Source organism: Arachis stenosperma, chromosome 7 (assembly GCF_014773155.1).
Source record: "Arachis stenosperma cultivar V10309 chromosome 7, arast.V10309.gnm1.PFL2, whole genome shotgun sequence".
NCBI classification, from domain to species: Eukaryota; Viridiplantae; Streptophyta; class Magnoliopsida; order Fabales; family Fabaceae; genus Arachis; species Arachis stenosperma.
The window spans coordinates 15,950,883-15,973,104 of NC_080383.1; the positions used below are offsets into that span (position 1 = coordinate 15,950,883).

Consider the following 22,222-nt stretch of genomic DNA (forward strand, 5'->3'; position numbering starts at 1 on the left):
TAAATTTCCTTATTATTATTATTATTATTATTATTATTATTATTATTATTATTATTATTATTATTATTATTATTATTATTATTATTATTATTATTATCTGTGCATAGATATATATGCCAAAAATAAATTTTGTTCATTGATGATCATAAATTATAAGATAACCACTAAATTAAATTCAATTATATTATGTTCACATAAAAAAATATCATTCATATAATTAAAATATAAATATAAATTAAAAATATGATAATTTACGTTAATAAAATAAATAGAATTTAAAATTATGTAAATATTCTAAATCAGAATAGATTACACATTTCTTTCTAAATATTTATATATAAATCAAATTAAATTAACTTAATTTACGTTATTTACATGTAACTCGAATTAACTTGATTTGATTTACTATATATATACACTATATATATATTATATCAGTAGTAAATCGATTCGATTTACATATAAATAGCGAAATCAAATTAATTTGATTTGTTTTATATAAAAATATTTAAGACATGATGTATAACTAATTCTGATTTAGGATATTTGTGTAATTTTAAATTTTATTTATTTTATTAGCATTAATTAATAATGTTGATTTTTTTTGTGTATAAATAAAGAAAATATTCAGTTTGGTTCTGAAGTTATATTCGAATCTTAATTTAGTTTTTAAAGTTTTAATTGTCTCAATTTAGTTTTTAAACTTTTCAAATTTTAATCACTTGAGTCCCTGTAGTAGTTTTCGTCACAGAGTCAATTAAAAAATTTAGAGATTAAATTGAGACAATTAAAATTTTAAGAACTAAATTAAAGTTTAAATGTAACTTTAGAGATTAAATTGAATTTTTTTGTATAAATAATATTTTTTAAAATAAAAATATTATTTATATATAAAAATTAATCATCATATATTTATATATAAATATATATATAATTAAATTTATTTTTAATATATATTTTATATTTTAATATATTTTATACAAATGACTAATTTTAATACACACCTAACATAACTATTCTTAAAATTCGTAACATAACAAACAGAAAGTAAAATTAAACTACACATTTGACGCTAAATAATGAATACGAAGAAAATCGTAAATTTTTTCTTGTTCATCTATGGAGAAAACTTGAAACTATATTTTAAGGTCAACTATATCGATTTATTTGACACTTCTTAATTATCATTTTCATATAAAAGTATTTTTATGTAAATATTTAGTGAGATAAAAGTAAAAAATCCAAATATAATAAATTAAAAGATACGATATATAATTAATAATATCACTTAATCCCATTCCTAAGGAAATTAAACTAAATTAATTACATTTATCAATAAATAAATAAATGAGAGAGAGAGAGAGAAATGACAAGTGGAGTAGTATATGATGTGGCGACTAGAGTTAGTTGTAAAACTGATAAACTGCCTCATGCATAGTCCAAAGCATATTAAAGACTTTTCAATAATAATTTTTCAAATAATATAAATAATATTCGACCCCCTAACATATATTCCCCAATCTTACAAGTACAAAACACAACAATTTTCCATTCAACAAGAACCCAAAAAACAAAAAACAAAACCTTAACAAGAAAAAAAAAATCATCAAAAATTCCAAAAATCGAATCATGGAATCTGTTGTATCCGAACTAGAAGGCACGCTTCTGAAGGACTCGGACACATTCTCATACTTCATGTTAGTAGCATTCGAAGCATCCGGTTTGTTCCGATTCGCCTTGTTGTTGATCCTATGGCCTCTGATTAGGTTAACGGACAGTCTTGGCATGAAGGACACAGGTCTTAAAATAATGATCTTTGTGTCCTTAGCTGGGGTAGCCAAGTCAGAGATCGAATCCGTGGCAAGGGCGGTGTTGCCAAAGTTCTACATGGATGACCTTCATATGAAGGCGTGGAGGTTGTTTAGTTCCTACGACAAAAGGGTGGTGGCAACGAAGATGCCGAGGATAATGGTGGAGAGGTTCGTGAAGGAGCATTTGCGCGCGGACGAGGTGGTTGGGACAGAGTTGTGTTTCAACAGGTTTGGTTATGCGACGGGCTCTGTTGTTGATGATAGCATATCTCAAAGGGTTGCTGACATTTTTGGCCAACAAGGTGCACCTACTTTGGGTATGGCAAGGAGTAGCCATCATTCCTTCATGCAACTTTGCAAGGTAAATGTTCAATAATTAATATCAAATTAAATAATATTTCACAAAATTTATGTTAAAATTAAAAAAAAGTAATGATATTTAAAAAAAATATAACATATTGCATATCAAATTCAGTATACTTAACTATCAATGAGTGCTAGGAGGTTAAAGGATTTTGTAATTTGTAACCATTCATTACTTATTGAGAGCCACTTAGATAAAGACGTTGAAAATATCTTTTTATAAAGATGTTTTTTAATAATTAAATTTAATACATATAATCGATTAAATCGTGTTATTTTTGTTAAAATTAGGCTAGACAAATTGATTTCACCAAAAAATGGTGAATCAAATTTTGAACTGGTCTAAATTAAAATTATTTTTTATAAAAAATAACTACAATACCCTATTATAGAAAATGACTAAAATACTTCTATTATATATATTAATTTTGAGAATTTTAAATTTTAGTTCTTTATTTTTCTCTAGGGTTAGAATTTAGAATTTTTAAAATTAATATATATAATAAGAGTATTTTAATTATTCTCTATAATAAGGGTATTGTAGTCATTTTTTATAAAAAAAATAATATTAATTTAGATCAGTTCAAGATTTGATTCACCATTTTTTCGGTTAAATCAATTTGTCTAGTATAATTTTGACAAAAATAACATGATTTAATCGATTATATATGTTAAATCGAGTATATATGTTAAATTTTAATTACTGAAAAATATCTTTAAAAAAAGACGTTTTAGACGTCTTTGTCTGAGTGTCTCCCTTAATTATTATTAGTATTTTTAATGGTGTGAAATACATATAATGATGTGAAATTATTCACTTTTTTTATTGGTTAAGTCCTGACCAAATTTTAACAAAAATTCTGACTTAGATTTTTTCTTAACTATCTTATACATCTATCTTGTTAAAGATAAAATCTGACTTAGTCTGATTTATTTCATCTATACTAACTAAATTTTTTTTAATTAATTTTTAAATTACTTTTGGACTAATTATTTTAATTTCTTCATCGGTATATCATTTTCATGATTAAAGTCATACAACATAACCGAAGTGAAAACCCTATATATTTGTGTGTGAGAATTTTTGTATGAAATACTTAAAAATTGTAGTTTTCAAACAAAAGTTAAAAAAAAAGCTTCTCATATGATTTTGAATTTCTATAGAGAAAAATAAACATACTAAACAAGGTCAATTTTGGTGAGATTGCCATATTTCACAACATTTCGTGTATATTGTTGTTATTCAACAACATATTAATTAATTAAGGACACAGTTATAAAAGACAAATATTGAAATAAATTTGAACCTGCCCAAAGTAAGTAATTCAAGGATCTGTTAACAAATGTGAAAATAATTAATACTAATTAAAAATACTACAAATAAAAAATTTCAAAAAATTTTATAAATCTGTAATTTTTAATGCATTAATAATATGTTAAAGAGTAAAGTTTTTATTTTAATTTCTTTAATCAATATTTTTAAATTATTCTTTAGCTAAAATTTTAATTTAACTATATTATTATAATTTCAAAAATATTATATCCACACAAAAAATAACTGTGTATAAATACATATTTAAATAACTTATAAAGACCAATAATTTTTAGTATTTTTTATTATTATTTAACTAGCATAAATATTAAATTATTTTTAATAAATAAATTTTACAAAATACACTTTTTAATATGAATATAAATTATATTAATTCATGCAAAATTCTAATAAATATAAGTATAAATTATACACTTTTTATATATAAAATTTCTATAAATATAAATATTATTGCTGACCAAATACTTATCAAAAATAATATTTATTGTTTATGTAATATTACTTATACATATTTTATTTAATTGACTTTTAATATTTATTTTGTATTTTAACAAAATTTTTATACCAATAATTAATTTAATAGCTATTTTTTTTTTAGATTTAACATGGTGGTTAACTGGTTATAATTAAGTTACAACTTTTAGTTTTCTAACATAAAATTGAATTTAAATGCAGGAACAAATTGTTCCTCCTTTTGTAACAAGGCAGAAGCAGGAGCAGGAAGCGCTCCGGCCACTGCCGGTGATCTTCCACGACGGCCGTCTAGTAAAGCGGCCGACAGCATCGACCTCGCTACTAATCCTTCTATGGATGCCAATAGGCATTATACTTGCCATAATTCGCATCACCTTGGGGTTCACACTACCCTTTTGGGTGATACCCTACGTTTCAAGGCTCTTTGGAGGCAAGGTGGTAGTGAAGGGCACACCACCCCCTCCTCCCTTGAACGGCAACTCCGGCGTGCTATTCGTGTGCACTCACAGAACCCTAATGGACCCGGTGGTCCTCTCCTCCGTGCTCCACCGCCAAGTCCCCGCAGTCACCTATTCCATCTCTAGGTTAACGGAGATACTCTCTCCAATCCCAACGGTTAGGTTAACAAGAATAAGGAACGTAGATGCTGAGAAAATCAAAGAGCAATTATCAAAGGGTGATTTGGTTGTGTGTCCAGAAGGTACTACATGTCGCGAACCCTTCCTTCTAAGGTTCAGTGGGTTATTCGCTGAGTTAACTGATAGAATAGTCCCTGTGGCCATGAACTATAGGGTTGGATTCTTCCATGCAACCACTGCTAGGGGTTGGAAGGGTTTGGACCCCATTTTCTTCTTCATGAACCCTAGGCCGGTTTATGAGGTCACTTTCTTGAACCAGTTGCCGGTTGAAGCTACTTGCTCCTCAGGTAAAAGTCCTCACGATGTGGCTAACTATGTTCAAAGGCTTTTGGCTTCAACGTTAGGGTTTGAGTGTACCAACTTTACAAGGAAAGACAAGTATCGGATCTTGGCTGGGAATGATGGTATTGTTTCTTATACTTCGTTTGCTGAACGAATGAACAAGTTGGTCAGAACTTTCAAGCCATTTTTACATTGAAAATGATTGTTCTTGTAGTTAATTAAAAATATATTTATTCAATTGTTTTATTCTGTAGTTTATTATGTATTGACTATGGTGTGTATTGAAAACCATAATTTTGTGTGTTTGTTTTTTGTTTTTTTTTTAGGTTTTCCATGTAATATATATGCTGATTGTTTTGTATATTCTTTTGGTTTTATTAATTAAATAAATTCAACAATGATATATGTCTTCACCATAATATGTAGTAGTTATTACTTTTATTACACGCAATATAAAATAAGTAAACTTTTACGTACCCAACTCTCTTTAAAATACAGAGTAAGAACAAGTTCAAGAGTTTGGTCTCCAAACATTTCAAATTGACTTTTTCTGACAAAAAAGGAATCAGCCATTGGAAAAGAGAAAAGAAAAATCCCTGTATACTTTTTGAGAAGAGAAAATTTCTTTAAAAAAAAAAAGATTGTGAGTGTTCAATAATAACTTAGCACGTGATAAGTTATCATAATAATAAATAATTATATGAAATGATATTTAATTAAATAATTATATTTAATAATTAAATTATAATTAATTTATTAATAATTATAATAATTAATTAATTATATTATATTATAATTAATATACATAATTATATTAAATTAATATTAAATATTATTTATATTATTATATTAAATTATAATTAATTAAATTTTTTTATATAAAAAAATAAATTTAAATTTTGCATATTATAAAATAATTTTTAATTGAATTATTTATTTTTATTTATAAAATTTAAAATGCTAACTAAATTTAAATTGTCTATTTTGACCGTTACATATTATATGTTATATATATAAATAATATATATTATATATAGGCTACATTTATGATGGCTAAGTTAACAATGACTACTGGTGATTATAAATTGACTAACAAATAAAGAAGTGACATTTGACAATGAAAAAAACTGATTAAAATTTTAGCTACGTTTAAATCATGTTTATGATTAATTGAAAAATTATATTTTACCTAAACACATGAATAAGACAAATTCTATGTCAGAGCTAACGGAAAGCGAAAAGAGTTAATAGAGCAATGGTGGTATGATACAAGATGATGGAGGCCACAGCAACAAAAAAAAAAGAAAAAATATTGGGTATTGGGTAAATAAAAATAGAACCTCCAATTATCACAGGAACAGAGGAAGCAATCTTATTAAGGAAGAGGCGCGGAGGCAGATAGGTGGCGGTGGCCATAGATACCGATTGCTAGAACGGTAGTAAACAGTCCCGTCGAAACAAAGATCGCATTCGGTTCTATATAATTTCAAGTAGAAGAAAACATCTCTCACCGATTTAATAAGGCTATTACTTGTAGTGGCAAACTAAATCTGATAGCCAGGATAAATCCAAAAACAGGAATTATATGATTAGACTATGTTTTTCCATGTTTCAATCCCCATTTTTTTGTTAGTATATTGTTTTGTTGATGTTAAGAAGTTAAGACAAAAAAAAAAAAAACAAATTTACTGAGTCGGTCAAAACTATGGTCAGCAAACATTTTATTTTTCACGTGTTCCATTGTAATTTGTCAGTCACTTATAGCCACTCTAGCATAAAATAATATATATATATATATATATATATATATATATATATATATATATATATATATATATATATATACCATTGTATATATATTATAACATATATATTAATACAAATATATGACCGTTGTTATGTTATTATTATTATTAATAAATTAATATTTTATTATTCTATATATACTTCTTATACATATTTTTGTTGTCACAATTTTTTTATTTTTTTTTATCTTCTTTTAAATTAAAGTTACAAAATCAAAATTTTATTGATATTATTTTTTATTCAAAAAAATAAATCCAAACAAATTCAACTAATTTTTTAATTACTTACAAATTTTTTCTTAAACTCTAAATATACAACAATTTCTGACTTTAAACTCTCAAATTTTAAATCAAAACTTTACACTAATAAATACCACTACAAAAAAGTAATATTTGTAAAAAAACATTGTTATAGAAAAATAGAATTTTGAAACAAAAAAAAATTGTAACAAAAAAATGGTCGCTGCAATATGTTCTGTTACAAAAAAATTTTATAACAAAAAATGAAACTGTTACAATTCAAAATAATATTTTGTAACAAATTTTTTTGATACAAAAACCGAAATTCGTTACAAAAGTGATAACAAATTTTGATCTTCAAAATATTTTTAGTGACGATATATTTTTTCCTATCATAAAATTTTGTTACAAAATATAACTTGATTTTGTAACATTTTTTTCTCTTTAGCTACAAAAGCACAATATTTATTTTATAACAAATTTTTTTAATACAAATTACATGCATAATTTACCAAATTATTTTTTTAATTAACTGATATATTAGCTACTTTATTGAGCAAGTCAACATTTATATAATATGTAAAAACATATATAATTCAAACATGCTTCATTTAACTAAAATTATTTTAAAACAAAATAACATTAGTAATGTCTATATTGATTAGTTCTAAAAGTTATATTTCTTACACAAGTTCAACCAAAAGTTAAAAGTCTAACATAGATTAGTGTCTCTATAAATCAAAATATTCTTGAGTCCGCATGTTGTCACCATTTTAGTAATCCTGTAAATGAGAAAAAATCGAAATGAAAAATTAGAAACAAGATATAACAGCAATTATAATTTTTTCCATTTATTTTTATCCAAAATTTTTAGAAAAATTTTAGCAGAATCTCCCCTAAAGCTGGGATATTTTCACCGTCTATGGTTCCATAAAAAACAACCAATTCATTACTTATTTTTCAGCCAATATACAATCAAATTTATCAAATTAAATAATAGGACATTTGTCATTTCTCAACCATGACAAGTAAAATGTAATAAATAGATCCATATACAATTAAACTATACTAATAATATATGAATCATCTATGAATATGTATTAAAACCATAAGCAATTTTAGAGGTACCTTTAATTGTCTAGTTTCTTTCATTGTCAAAGCGCGCTATGAAAGAGCTCACAACGGCTTGTTGAGCTTCCAATTGAGCTTTTACTCGAGCTAATTCTTTCTCTTGCCGTGTTCGTTGCTCTTCAAGTTTTTCTTTGAGCACATCTATTTCCTTTGTTAGTTCGTCATGATCTTGCATTACCTCTTCATGTTGTGCTTGAATCCTTAACTTAGATTTTGAAGCCTTTATATTATAACTTGCACCACTTTTCTCACCTTTCACAAGTAAAAAAACTTCATTTGGAGTGATAGAATTTTTAAAATTGTAGGATTCATTGATCATACAGCTAATATCATCCTGCACAATACAATTTATGATTTGAAAACAAAGATAGAATTTAACTTCCATACAAAAGTAAAAGGAAAAGGTTAGTAATGTTACATCAATTTGTTTAGCTTTTTTATTGACACATTCTCTATTATTCTTTTAATGAGTAATTTGCCACAATTCTTGAATGTCAGGCTTAATACCAATTCTAGGATGGCACTGAAATTTTTTTAAAGTTTAAAATATCACATGTAGTTAAGTGTAAATTTGACATAACAAAAAATATAACACCAAATTAAAAACTTCAAGACTATTTACCTGATAACGTTTAACAACTTAAAATGTTCTTCGACTAGAAATATGTGGTACAACGTGATGCTTTCTATTATCTTTGTTTCTTAAACTTTTTTCTATAGAATACCAAACTCACAAAAGGAGTTAAGTTATAATTATATCATTGACCTAAAATAGCAAAACAACATAAGAACACCTCAATAGTTGTCACAATGAAAAATTTAAACCTGAAAAGAAGAACTTCCAAAGTAGCACACCAAATTCTTTCATGTCTCTGGAAGAACATTGTTCGGTTGATTTTGAAGGCGCTCCTGATCAATTTGATACAACTCATAGTGTTTACACAATCTTGAGTGCCAACTTCGATAACAAATATTAGTCTTAGCTAAAATCATGTTACGTGTTACTTGCGTATCTAGTATATCAAACTTTTTCTACATAAGATTGGTCAAAGTTAGTTACCACAAATAAAGATTTAAAATAAATAATAGCTTAAAATGTAAATATGTATTACAAAAATAATGCATATTTTTTGTTTGACGTCATCTCCATCTTGGCTCTATTTCTCTACATCCAAAAGAGCATTTTGTCTTGTAACAATACCCACTTCGGATGCAAAAAGATCAGCATGGATGCCATTAGGTGCTAAATTGTCCAAAGAGATCGACAATTCCAATTTTTTATTTGTCTTTATTTTCAACACCTTATTTGTTGCAATCCCACGCAAAGGTCCCCTTTTATAACAATACGCGATGAAACAGAGGCAGTTGCTGGTGTTGAAATAGTGACTGTCGATGACGAAATGGAGGCTGTCGGGACTAGAGCAAGGGCTGTCGGGGCTGGAGAAAGGGCTGGTGTTGTAGTACTAGATGCAGTAGCCCTTGTTTGATGAATCCTTCGTGGTTCCATTATGTTACGCAATCTACAATAAAACTTACAGAGATAACATTAAAGAAATGAAATAATAAAATATCTACATAATTTAATACACAATTACACCAAAGAAAGTACATCAATAAAAGTGGACATAATTAAAATATATTATACTTTTCAAAAATATTAAACAAATAGAGCAAAGAGTGAAGAACTTAACAATTACAAATATGATGTGAATTCCTAAAGTTTAACTACTTTAAACTCAATCACCATCATAGACAAAAAGTGAATAACTTAACAATTGCAAATATCTTGTGAACCTCAAAATAAAATTTCTAAAAAGTCAATCACTATCATTTGAACTATCTTCTTCTTCTTCTATAGAGATAGGCACGTCCACACTTAATCCCGCTATGTCACCTCTACCTAATTCCATCAACAAATTGACATCATCCAAAGATGATACTTGATTAAAACTTCCCGTTTCAGCTTGTTATTGGTATGCCTCTTCTTGCATGATATCTTGCTTAGGCACATCATATGTATTGTGAGGCTCTACTCGTACCACAGTACAACAATTAGACCTTTTAATTGCCTTTACATAGTATACTTGCTTAGCTTGACATGCTAAAATGAAAGGCTCATCCTTATATCTAACATATGTAACATCTACATTTACGAATCCATACTCATATTTACAATATCCTAAACTTTAATTTCATCCTATTGGAGGAACATCAAACTAATCACACTTAAATAAGATCACTTTATATTTTTTCACATAATCTAACTCAAAAATATCAGTCAACATGCCATAATAAACCACACCACCAGTCAATTCACCTCCCTTCACAACTACTCTACAATTTTGAGTCTTTCAAAGATGCTTCAAGATTTTTGCTATGAAATGTAAAATCGTTGATAGCACATATTTTGTAGAAATGTGCATGATAATCAGGACTTCTTGCTGGAGAAAATAGTTGATTATTAACTCGTGCACTCCCTACTTTGTGTAGATATGTAATCTACATTAAGAAATAGAGATTAAAACTAAATATTGTCAAGAGACTTTTCAATTCTACAATTATCAAAGTTTATTCATTTACCTTCCTTTCAAACCATTTGATAAATTGATCCTTGTGCCTTTTCTGCAGATTTTTTAAATTTTCTCTTATTAAATATGCCATATGTTTATCAACCCATGGTTGAACTTCTTCATAATTCTTCAGTATATAGAATTGAGCTTTTCTATGCTCTAAAATACTAAGTTCCTTGTATGCCCCTTTACAACTAAACTGCCAAGTACTTTGAAAATAGATATGCCTTGCATAGGTTTATTCTCACCATGGTAAAAAATTTTAGAAGTTTCATCCAAATATCTTGTCATAAGGGTCATTACTTCTTTAGAAATATAACCCTCAGGATGTGCTTTATTTTTCACTTAACTCTTTAGTGAGCACAAATATCTAAAATTGAATGTTCAAGGAAGGTTAGAAACCTACCTAATAAATAGTATAAGGTAGATTCTAAGTCATTATTAAATAGAAAAGGCTAACCACTCAACAGAGTGCATCCAACGATATTAAACTGGTCCGGCTAACTTAGTTTCATGGGTAAGATGAACGGTTAGATGAACCATCACATAAAAAAATTGGAAAAAAATCGTCTCCAATTTACAAAGTGTTATTGCAATCTGAGTTTTAAGTTTGTCTAAAACATCAACCTTCAATTCCTTGGAATAAAGCTCTCCAAAAAAAAATACTTAGATGTATCAACGGTTCACAAACTTCTTTGGGTAAAAGCTCATGAATTGCAAGTGGTAGCAATCATTCTAATAGGCATGACAAGCATGGCTCTTCAAGCCATAAATTTTACAATCTTCAACATGCACACACCAACCAATATTTGATGAATATGAATGAGGCATCTTGAGTTCTTTCAAGAATTGATAAAGAAGTTACCTTTCATTCTCCTTCTTGGTCTTTGATAAATAAGTTACCTTTCAGGATTCCCATTGAGTCTAGCTATTATAGCACATGCTGGACACATGGCATGCCTGAAATCCAGATTACATCCAATCAGAGAAAATGTTCAGTCACAAACAGAATATATTCAATCAGAGCAGAATTTGTTTCAAACTAAATTGTATGCCTAACATATTTATTTCAATCAAAGTTACGATTCCTACAAAAGTTGACAATGAGACCTCAAATGTATATCTGAAACATTTTATAACTACTACCAAATTAGAAAAAAAATAATCTTATACTTGTGATTTGTCAGAATCTGCATGTGTATATCTGCTTTTCCAAGTCAATAACTATGTTTGTTGGCCACCCATAAATCTCAATCTATGATAGCCATCATCACCACACCACACTGGATGTGATTTTTGTGACTCCTTTCTTATCTTCTCTAATCTGCTCCTCTGAATAGGAGGTAACCTGCCAATGTGGTGTTGCAGCTTCACTTTATTTTTTGTAATTGTTCTCATCACGAACATGCGTACTTCATCTAGTAGAGTAAGTATAGGCTTTGCCCTATACTCCTTTATCCTTGCGTTGAAGACCTCGCACGCATTATTACAGATATTATCCAGCTTCGGAGCATGGCTAAAGTATGCCTTGGTGCAACTTTTCTTCGGCCATTTGTTCAAGTAGTCCCAGGCATCCTCATTCTTTCTCTTTACCTTCTCCATCTTTTGGTCAAAGCCATGCCTAGTTGTCTCTCTTGCACATTCCCATAATATGGTTCTTAACTCTTGTTATTTTCATTACTTATTAAAATTCTTCCACAGGTGCCACACACAAAACCTATGGTGCACTCCAGGCATCAATTCACAGACTGTTGGAATTAATCCCTGCCATAATATGTAGCACAGTTAGCAGTTAATGTTATCGAGTCCCAATTAAGCCCCCCAAATTAACACTTATGACTCTATCTGGTCCCTTAAATTTAAATTATGTCCCAACACAGTCTTCCAAAGTTGCAATCAAATTTTTTTAAAGCTTAAATGTTACCTTTTGCATGTCCGACATGAAGCATCAGTTGTTAGAGGCTACATCACCGAGATCATCCAACAGAAGCTCCAAAAACCATCGCCAATTGTCTTTGTTCTCGACCTCTACAATGGCCCAAGCGATGACATATATCTGGTTGTTGGCGTCTTGTCTAACTACGGCTAGTATTTGTCCTCCAAAGTGTGTCTTCAAAAAGGCTCCATCTAGCCCAATTAGAGGCCGACACCCAACCTTAAATCCTTTCTTGCATCCATCGAGGCATATGTACATTTTTTTGAAAGTTGGTTCTCCTTCAGGTTGCGGCTTCACTCCTATTTTAATAGTTGATCCAGGGTTACTTTTCAGTAGTATCTCTACATAGTCTCTGAGAAGTGTGTATTGTGCTGCCGTATCCTCATATACAATGTTCCTTGCATCACTTAAGGCTCTAGTCAGAGAGGACTTATTCAAGTCAAGATCACACTTCCTCTTGAAGTAATCAGACGTTTCTCCATACTTGAGGTTAGGGTATTTTCTTATTTTTTTACCAGCTTTGAAGCTAGCCACTTCCTGTTTGTTGCCCTATTTTTAGTCTTCCTTGCACATATGTGGTCATTGTTGAATATTTTCATCTGCCAGCAAGTCTCTTTATGATCCACAGAGGCATATGCAACACACTTACAATCCTCTTTCTTGTACTTACAAACAGCTCTCACCCTATAACTTTCATTCCTTCTGAAATTGATTTGTCTCCCCTCTTGTATGGTGAACTCCCTCACTGCCTCAATAAAACCATGTTTGTTATTGAACTTCATCCCAACCTCCAACTTTTACTCTCCAAATCTTGCCCTCTCCATGAAGATTGGAAAATCATCGTCACCATCCGCATCAGATTCTTCGTCCGAATTAGGTGGGGTTTTTATTTCCTCAGATTTTCATGAATCATTTCCATCGGAATCATCATAGTATGCATCAAAGGCGTCATATGGTGGCTGGACCTTGATGAGCGGATAATTTGTATACTTTTTGGCATTGTTTTTAGTATGTTTTTGATATCTTTTAGTTAGATTTTAGTACATTTTTATTAGTTTTTATTTAAAATTCACTTTTCTGGACTTTACTATGAGTTTGTGTGTTTTTCTGTGATTTCAGGTATTTTCTGGCTGAAATTGAGGGACCTGAGCAAAAATCTGATTCAGAGACCAAAAAGGACTGCAGATGCTGTTGGATTCTGACCTCCCTGCACTCGAAGTGGATTTTCTGGAGCTACAGAAGCCCAATTGGCGCGCTCTCAACGGCGTTGGAAAGTAGACATCCAGGGCTTTCCAGCAATATATAATAGTCCATACTTTGTCCAAGATTTGATGGCCCAAACCCGCGAAGCAATCCGGCCTCAGGAATTCCAGCGTTAAACGCCGGAACAGGAATAAAAGTTGGAGTTAAACGCCCAAACTGGCATGGGAGCTGGCGTTTAACTCCAGAAAAGGTCTCTACACGAATTTCCTTGATTGCTCAGCCCAAGCACACACCAAGTGGGCCCGGAAGTGGATTTTTATGTCATTTACTCATTTCTGTACACCTTAGGTTACTAGTTTACTATTAATAGGACCTTTTACTATTGTATTAGGAGACTTTGGTAGCTATCTTCACTTTTATGCTATCTTAGATCTTTGGGAGGCTGGCCATTCGGCCATGCCTAGACCCTGTTTTTATGTATTTTCAACGGTGGAGTTTCTACACACCATAGATTAAGGGTGTGGAGCTCTGCTGTACCTCGAGTATTAATGCAATTACTATTGTTCTTCCATTCAATTCCGCTTGTTCTTTTACCAAGATATCACTTGTTCTTCAACATGATGATGGTGATGATTGACGCCCATCGCCACTCTCACCTATGAACAAGGTGACTGACAACCATTCTTGTTCTACAAGCATTCGAGGCTTAGTGAATATCTCTTGGATTCTTCGGAGTCTTCGTGGTATAGGCAGGACCTGATGGCAGCATTCAAGAGAATCCGGAAGGTCTAACCTTGTCTGTGGTGTTCTGAGTAGGATTCAATGACTGAATGACTGTGACGTGCTTCAAACCCTGAGGGCGGGGCGTTAGTGATAACGCAAAAGAATCACTGGATTCTATTCCGCGCCTGATTGAGAACCGACAGATGAATTCCGCTATGCCGTGACAGGACATATGCAATCGCTTTCACTGAGAGGATGGGAGGTAGCTGCTGACAACAGTGAGACCCTACACGAGCTTGCCATGGAAAGGAGTGAGAAAGGATTGGATGAAGGCTGTAGGAAAGCAGAGAGACGGAAGGGAAGGCATCTTCATACACTTGTCTGAAGCTCTTACACCAATGATATACATAAGTATCACTATCTTTATCTTTTATGTTATTTTCGTTCATCATCATCATATACATCTGAGTTTGCCTGACTAAGATTTACAAGATGACCATAGCTTGCTTCAATACTAACAATCTCCGTGGGATCGACCCTTACTCACGTAAGGTTTTATTACTTGGACGACCCAGTGCACTTGCTGGTTAGTTGTGCGAAGTTGTGTAATGCCATGGTATTGAGCCACCAAGTTCTTGGAGCCATTACCGGGGATTATTTGAGTTGTGAAAAAGTATTGTTCACAATTTCGCCCGACCAAGTTTTTGGCGCCGTTGCCGGGGATTGTTCATGTTTTGAGCAAGCTTTTGGTAACATCAGAGCCAAGATCCGGCAACAACATCAAATTTTTGGTGTTATTGCCCGGGATTGTTTAGGCTGGACAACTGACGGTTCATCTTGTTGCTTAGATTAGGTATTTTTTTTCGAAATTCTTGAAGGTGAATTCTAGAGTTTCATGATGATTTGTTGAGATCTGGCTGGCTGAGAAGCCATGTCTAATCTGATTGGACCGAGGTTTCAACTTATCACCACAAGAGCTTGTTGATTTCGTATCAATCTTGCTTTTGGAGCAGTGATTTGCTAAGGCTTGGCTGACCTTTGGTCATGTCTAGTGTTTTGGACCGAAGCTTTCTTTGAAAGCTTGGCTGGCTGTGAAGCCATGTCTAATTCCTGGACCGGAGCCTTAGACTAGCATTGCACTGATTCCTGGAATTCTCATTAAGAATTTTGATACTTTTTTTCACTTAATTTTCGAAAAATACAAAAAAATTTGCAAAACCATAAAATCCCAAAAATATTTCTTGTTTGAGTCTAGAGTCTCATCTTAAGTTTAGTGTCAAATGCATGTTTTTGTTATATTTTTCGAATCCATGCATATATTTCTTTGTTTTGATCTTTGAATTCTATTGACTTGAAGTATTTTGTGTGTCTCATATGCATTTTCATATTGTTAGTATCAGTAGTACACAAACTGCTAAGTTTGGTGTCTTGCATGCATTGTTATTTGATTCTTGTTGCATTTTAAATTATTAAAAATCCAAAAATATTTTTAATTTGTGTCTTTTCAAGTCAATGATACAAAGAATTGAAGATTCAGAACATACTGCAGAGGAATTACACAGAAAAAGCTGAGCATTCAAAAATGCCCAGTGAAGAAGGCAGACTGGCGTTTAAACGCCAGCCAGGGTACCTGGTTGGGCGTTTAACGCCCAAAAAGGGTGCATTTTGGGCGTTAAACGCCAGAATGTATACCATTCTGGGCGTTTAACGCCAGGATGGTGCAGGGGGAAGATTTTGTTTTCAAAATCAAATTTTTTTTAGTTTTTTAAAATCAAATCTTTTTCAAATTGTTTTCAAATTATATCTTTTAAAATTGTTTTCAAATCATATCTTCTCAATCACATCTTTTTAAAACCATAACTTTTCAATTAAATCTTTTTAACCACATCTTTTTCAAAACAGTTTTCAATCAAATCTTTTTAATTTCTAATTTCAAATTCTTTTTCAAAAATCACTTAATTTCTTTTCCACTTTTATTTTCGAAAATTAATTAATGTTTTTCAAAATAATTTCAAAATTTTTCACTTGATTTTCGAAAATAAACTTCCCTCCTTCCCACATCCTTCTATTTATGGAGTGCCACTCCTTCTCAATGCACAATTCGAACCTTATCTAACTAAAGTTCGAATTTATCTTCTCCTTCTTCTTTCTATTTCTCTTTTCCTCTGACACTTAAAGGAATCTCTATACTGTGACATAGAGGATTCCACATTTTCTTGTTCCCTTCTCTTTCATATGAGCAGGAGCAAGGACAAAGGCATTCTTGTTAAAGCTGATCCTGAACCTGAAAGGACTTTGAAGAGGAAGCTAAGAGAAGCCAAAGCACAACTCTCTTTAGAGGACCTGACCGAATTCTTCAAGGAAGAAAACATGGCAGCAGAAAACAACAACAATGCAAACAATGCAAGGAAGGTGCTGGGTGACTTTACTGCACCTACTCCTGATTTTTATGGGAGAAGCATCTCTATCCCTGCCATTGGAGCAAACAACTTTGAGCTTAAGCCTCAATTAGTTTCTTTAATGCAACAGAATTGCAAGTTCCATGGACTTCCAATGGAAGATCCTCATCAGTTTTTAGCTGAATTCTTGCAAATCTGTGACACAGTCAAGACTAATGGGGTTGACCCTGAAGTCTATAGACTGATGCTATTCCCTTTTGCTGTAAGAGACAGAGCTAGAATATGGTTGGACTCTCAACCTAAAGAAAGCCTGGACTCTTGGGAAAAGCTAGTCAATGCCTTCTTGGCAAAGTTCTTTCCACCACAAAGATGGAGTAAGCTTAGAGTGGAAGTCCAAACCTTCAGACAGAAGGATGGAGAATCCCTCTATGAAGCTTGGGAAAGATACAAACAGTTAATCAGAAAATGTCCCTCTGACATGCTTTCTGAATGGAGCATCATAGGTATTTTCTATGATGGTCTCTCTGAACTATCCAAGATGTCTTTGGATAGCTCTGCTGGAGGATCTCTTCATCTGAAGAAGACGCCTACTGAAGCTCAAGAATTGATTGAAATGGTTGCAAATAACCAATTCATGTATACTTCTGAAAGAAATCCTGTGAACAATGGGACTAGTCAGAAGAAAGGAGTTCTTGAGATTGACACTCTGAATGCCATATTGGCTCAGAATAAAATATTGACTCAACAAGTCAATTTGATTTCTCAAAGTCTGTCTGGAATGCAGAATGCACCAAACAGTACTAAGGAAGCTTCATCTGAGGAAGAAGCTTATGATCCTGAGAACCCTTCCATGGAAGAGGTAAATTACCTAGGAGAACCCTATGGTAACACCTATAATTCTTCATGGAGAAATCACCCAAATCTTTCATGGAAGAATCACGAGAGACCTCAACAAGGTTTCAATAACAATGGTGGAAGAAACAGGTTTAACAATGGCAAGCCTTTTCCATCATCTTCTCAGCAACAGACAGAGAGCTCTAAGCAGAATAATTCTGACTTAGCAACCATGGTCTCTGATCTGATCAAAACCACTCAAAGTTTCATGACTGAAACTAGATCTTCCATTAGGAATTTGGAAGGACAAGTGGGTCAGCTGAGCAAGAAAATTACTGAACTCCCTCCTAGTACTCTCCCAAGTAATACAGAAGAAAATCCAAAAGGAGAGTGCAAAGCCATAGACATGGCCGAATGTGGAGAGGAAAGAGAGGAGGAGGACGCCACTGAGGAAGACCTCAGTGGGCGTGTACCAATCTCCTCTGAGTTCCCCAATGAGGAACCTTGGGAATCTGAGGCTTAGACTGAGACCATAGAGATTCCCTTGGACTTACTACTGCCTTTCATGAGCTCTGATGAGTATTCTTCCTCTGAAGAGGATGAGTATGTCACTGAGGAGCAAGTTGCTAAATACCTTGGAGCAATCATGAAGCTAAATGACAAGTTATTTGGAAATGAGACTTGGGAGGATGAACCTCCTTTGCTCACCAAAGAACTGGATGACTTGTCTAGGCAGAAACTGCCTCAAAAGAGGCAGGATCCTGGGAAGTTTTCTATACCTTGTACCATAGGCACCATGACCTTCAAGAAGGCCTTGTGTGACTTAGGGTCAAGTGTAAACCTCATGCCCCTCTCTGTAATGGAGAAATTAGGGATCTTTGAGGTATAAGCTGCAAAAATCTCACTAGAAATGGCAGACAACTCAAGAAAACAAGCCCATGGACTTGTAGAGGATGTTCTGGTTAAGATTGAAGGCCATTACATTCCTACTGATTTCATAGTCCTAGAGACTGGGAAGTGCATGGATGAATCCATCATCCTTGGCAGACCCTTCCTAGCCACAGCAAAGGCTGTGATTGATGTTGATAGAGGAGAGTTGATCATTCAAGTGAATGAAGAATCCATGGTGTTTAAGGCCCAAGGATATCCCTCTATCATCATGGAGAAGAAGCATGAAGAGCTTCTCTCAAAACAGAGCCAAGCAGAGCCCCCACAGTCAAACTCTAAGTTTGGTGTTGGGAGGCCACAACCAAAATCTAAGTTTGGTGTTGAAACCCCACATTCAAACTCTAAGTTTGGTGTTGGGAGGTTTCAACAAGGTTCTGAGTGTTTCTGAGGCTCCATGGGAGTCCTCTGTCAAGCTAATGACACTAAAGAAGCGCTTGTAGGGAGGCAACCCAATGTTTTATAATTAATTATTTTCTTTTGTTATTTTATCTTTTTTGTAGGTTGATGATCATAAGAAGTCACAAAAACAATGAAAAAAGCAAAAACAAAATGAAAAACAGGAAGAAAAACAGCACACCCTGGAGGAAGATGCTGCTGGCGTTCAAACGCCAGTCAGCCTAGCAGTTGGGCGTTTAACGCCCAGTCTGGCACCTTTCTGGGCGTTTAACGCCAGAAAAGGGCACCAGACTGGCGTTAAACGCCAGTAAAGGGCAACAACCTGGCGTTAAACGCCAGGAATGGGCACCAGCCCGGCGTTTAACGCCAGAAATGGGTCAAAACGTGGATTTTGATGCCATTTGGTGCAAGGATGACTTTTCCTTGACACTACAGGATCTGTGGACCCCACAGGACCCTACCATCACTCTCTCTCTTCTTCCCCCATTCACCAATCACCTCAACACCTCTTCCCCAAAAACCCCTCACCTATCAAATCCCATCTTTCTCTTCACCACTCACATCCATCCTTCATAAAACCCCACCAACCTCACCCTTCAAATTCAAACCACTTTCCCTCCCAAACCCACCCTCAAATGGCCGAACCTTTACCCCCCTCTCTCCTATAAATACCCTTCTTCACCCCTTCATTTTCACACAACCTAAAGACCACTTCTTCCCCCTTTGGCCGAACACACTACCCTCCCCCTCTTCCTCATTTCTTCTTCTTCTACTCCTTTCTTTCTTCTTTTGCTCGAGGACGAGCAAACATTTTAAGTTTGGTGTGGTAAAAGCGTTGCTTTTTCGTTTTTCCATAACCATTATGGCACCAAAGGCCGGAGAAACCTCTAAAAAGAGGAAAGGGAAAGCAAAAGCTTCCACCTCCGAGTCATGGGAGATGGATAGATTCCTCTCAAAGGTGCATCAAGACCACTTCTATGAAGTTGTGGCCTTGAAGAAGGTGATCCCCGAAGTCCCCTTTTTACTCAAAAAGGGTGAATATCCGGAGATCCGCCATGAGATCCAAAGAAGAGGTTGGGAAGTTCTCACCAACCCCATTCAACAAGTTGGAATCTTGATGGTTCAAGAGTTCTATGCCAATGCATGGATCACAAAGAACCATGACCAAAGTGTGAACCCGAATCCAAAGAATTATCTTACTATGGTTCGGGGGAAATACTTGGATTTTAGTCCGGAGAGTGTGAGGGTGGCGTTCAACTTGCCTATGATGCAAGGAGATGAGCATCCTTTCACTAGAAGGGTCAACTTTGATCAAAGGTTGGACCAAGTCCTCACAGTCATATGTGAAGAGGGCGCACAATGGAAGCAAGATTCAAGAGGAAAGCCGGTCCAATTGAGAAGGCATGACCTCAAGCCCGTGGCTAGAGGATGGTTAGAGTTCATACAACGCTCAATCATTCCCACTAGCAACCGGTCCGAAGTTACCATAGACCGGGCCATCATGATCCATAGTATCATGATTGGAGAGGAAATAGAGGTTCATGAGGTTATAGCTCAAGAACTCTATAAAGTGGCAGACAAGACCTCCACTGTGGCAAGGTTAGCCTTTCCTCACCTCATTTGTCACCTCTGTTATTCAGTTGGAGTTGACATAGAAGGAGATATCCCCATTGATGAGGACAAGCCCATCACCAAGAAAAGGATGGAATACACAAGAGACCCCTCTCATCAAGAAATCCCTGAGATTCCTCAAGGGATGAACTTTCCTCCACAAAACTATTGGGAGCAACTAAACACCTCCCTAGGAGAATTAAGTTCCAATATGGGACAACTAAGGGTGGAGCATCAAGAACACTCCATTCTCCTCCATGAAATTAGAGAAGATCAAAGAATCATGAGGGAGGAGCAACAAAGACAAGGAAGAGACATTGAGGAGCTCAAGCACTCCATAGGACCTTCAAAAGCAAGGAAGAGCCGCCATCACTAAGGTGGACCCATTCCTTGATTCCCTTGTTCTTTATTCCTTTGTTTTTCGAATTTTATGCTTTATGTTATCCATGTTTGTGTCTTATGATCATTAGTGTCTTAGTGTCTATGCCTTAAAGTTATGAATGTCCTATGAATCCATCACCTTTCTTGAATAAAAATGTGCTTAATTGAAAAAGGAAGAATTGCATGAATTTTGAATTTTAATAGTTTAATTATTTTGATGTGGTGGCAATATTTTTGTTCTCTGAATGTATGTGTAAACAGTGCATATGTATCTTGAATTTGTGGTTCATGAATGTTGGCTCTTGAAAGAATGATGAAAAAGGAGACATGTTACTGAGGATCTGAAAAATCAATAAAATGATTCTTGAAGCAAGAAAAAGCTATTCAAAAAAAAAAAAAAAAAAAAAGAGAAAAAAACCGAAAAAAAAAAATCGAAAAAAAAAAAGAAAGAAAAGAAAGAAAAAGAAAAGAAATAAAGTTGTGATCCAAGGCAAATAAGAGTGTGCTTAAGAACCCTGGACACCTCTAATTGGGGACTTTAGCAAAGCTGAGTCACAATCTGAAAAGGTTCACCCAATTATGTGTCTGTGGCATGTATGTATCCGGTGGTAATACTGGAAGACAGAGTGCTTTGGGCCACAGCCAAGACTCAATAAATAGCTATGTTCAAGAATCATCATACTTTACTAGGAGAATCATTAACACTATCTGGACTCTGAGTTCCTAAAGAAGCCAACCATTCTGAATTTCAAGGGATAGATTGAGATGCCAAAACTGTTCAGAGACAGAAGGTTAAAAGCCCCGCTCATCTAATTAATACTGATCTTCACAGATGTTTTGGAATTCATTGCATATTCTCTTCTTTTGATCTTATTTGATTTTCAGTTGCTTGAGGACAAGCAACAATTTAAGTTTGGTGTTGTGATGAGCGGATAATTTGTATACTTTTTGGCATTGTTTTTAGTATGTTTTGATATCTTTTAGTTAGATTTAGTACATTTTTATTAGTTTTTATTTAAAATTCACTTTTCTGGACTTTACTATGAGTTTGTGTGTTTTTCTGTGATTTCAGGTATTTTCTGGCTGAAATTGAGGGACCTGAGCAAAAATCTGATTCAGAGACCAAAAAGGACTGCAGATGCTG

The 22,222-nt window shown here is 33.4% G+C and overlaps 1 protein-coding gene and 1 non-coding gene across 2 annotated transcripts; one reads left to right on the forward strand and one right to left on the reverse strand.

Moving 5' to 3' along the window:
• Window positions 1-1,537: 1,537 nt before the first annotated feature.
• LOC130941567 (glycerol-3-phosphate acyltransferase 5-like) lies at window positions 1,538-5,244 on the forward strand. The gene is made up of 2 exons (XM_057870123.1): window positions 1,538-2,172; window positions 4,183-5,244. The coding sequence occupies exons 1-2, from the start codon at window positions 1,630-1,632 to the stop codon at window positions 5,095-5,097; spliced, it is 1,458 nt and encodes a 485-aa protein (XP_057726106.1). The 5' UTR covers window positions 1,538-1,629; the 3' UTR covers window positions 5,098-5,244.
• A 12,040-nt stretch (window positions 5,245-17,284) lies between these two features.
• Window positions 17,285-17,392, reverse strand: LOC130943225 (small nucleolar RNA R71). The gene has a single exon (XR_009071752.1). It is a non-coding gene; the product is annotated as a small nucleolar RNA R71 (small nucleolar RNA).
• Window positions 17,393-22,222: the final 4,830 nt, after the last annotated feature.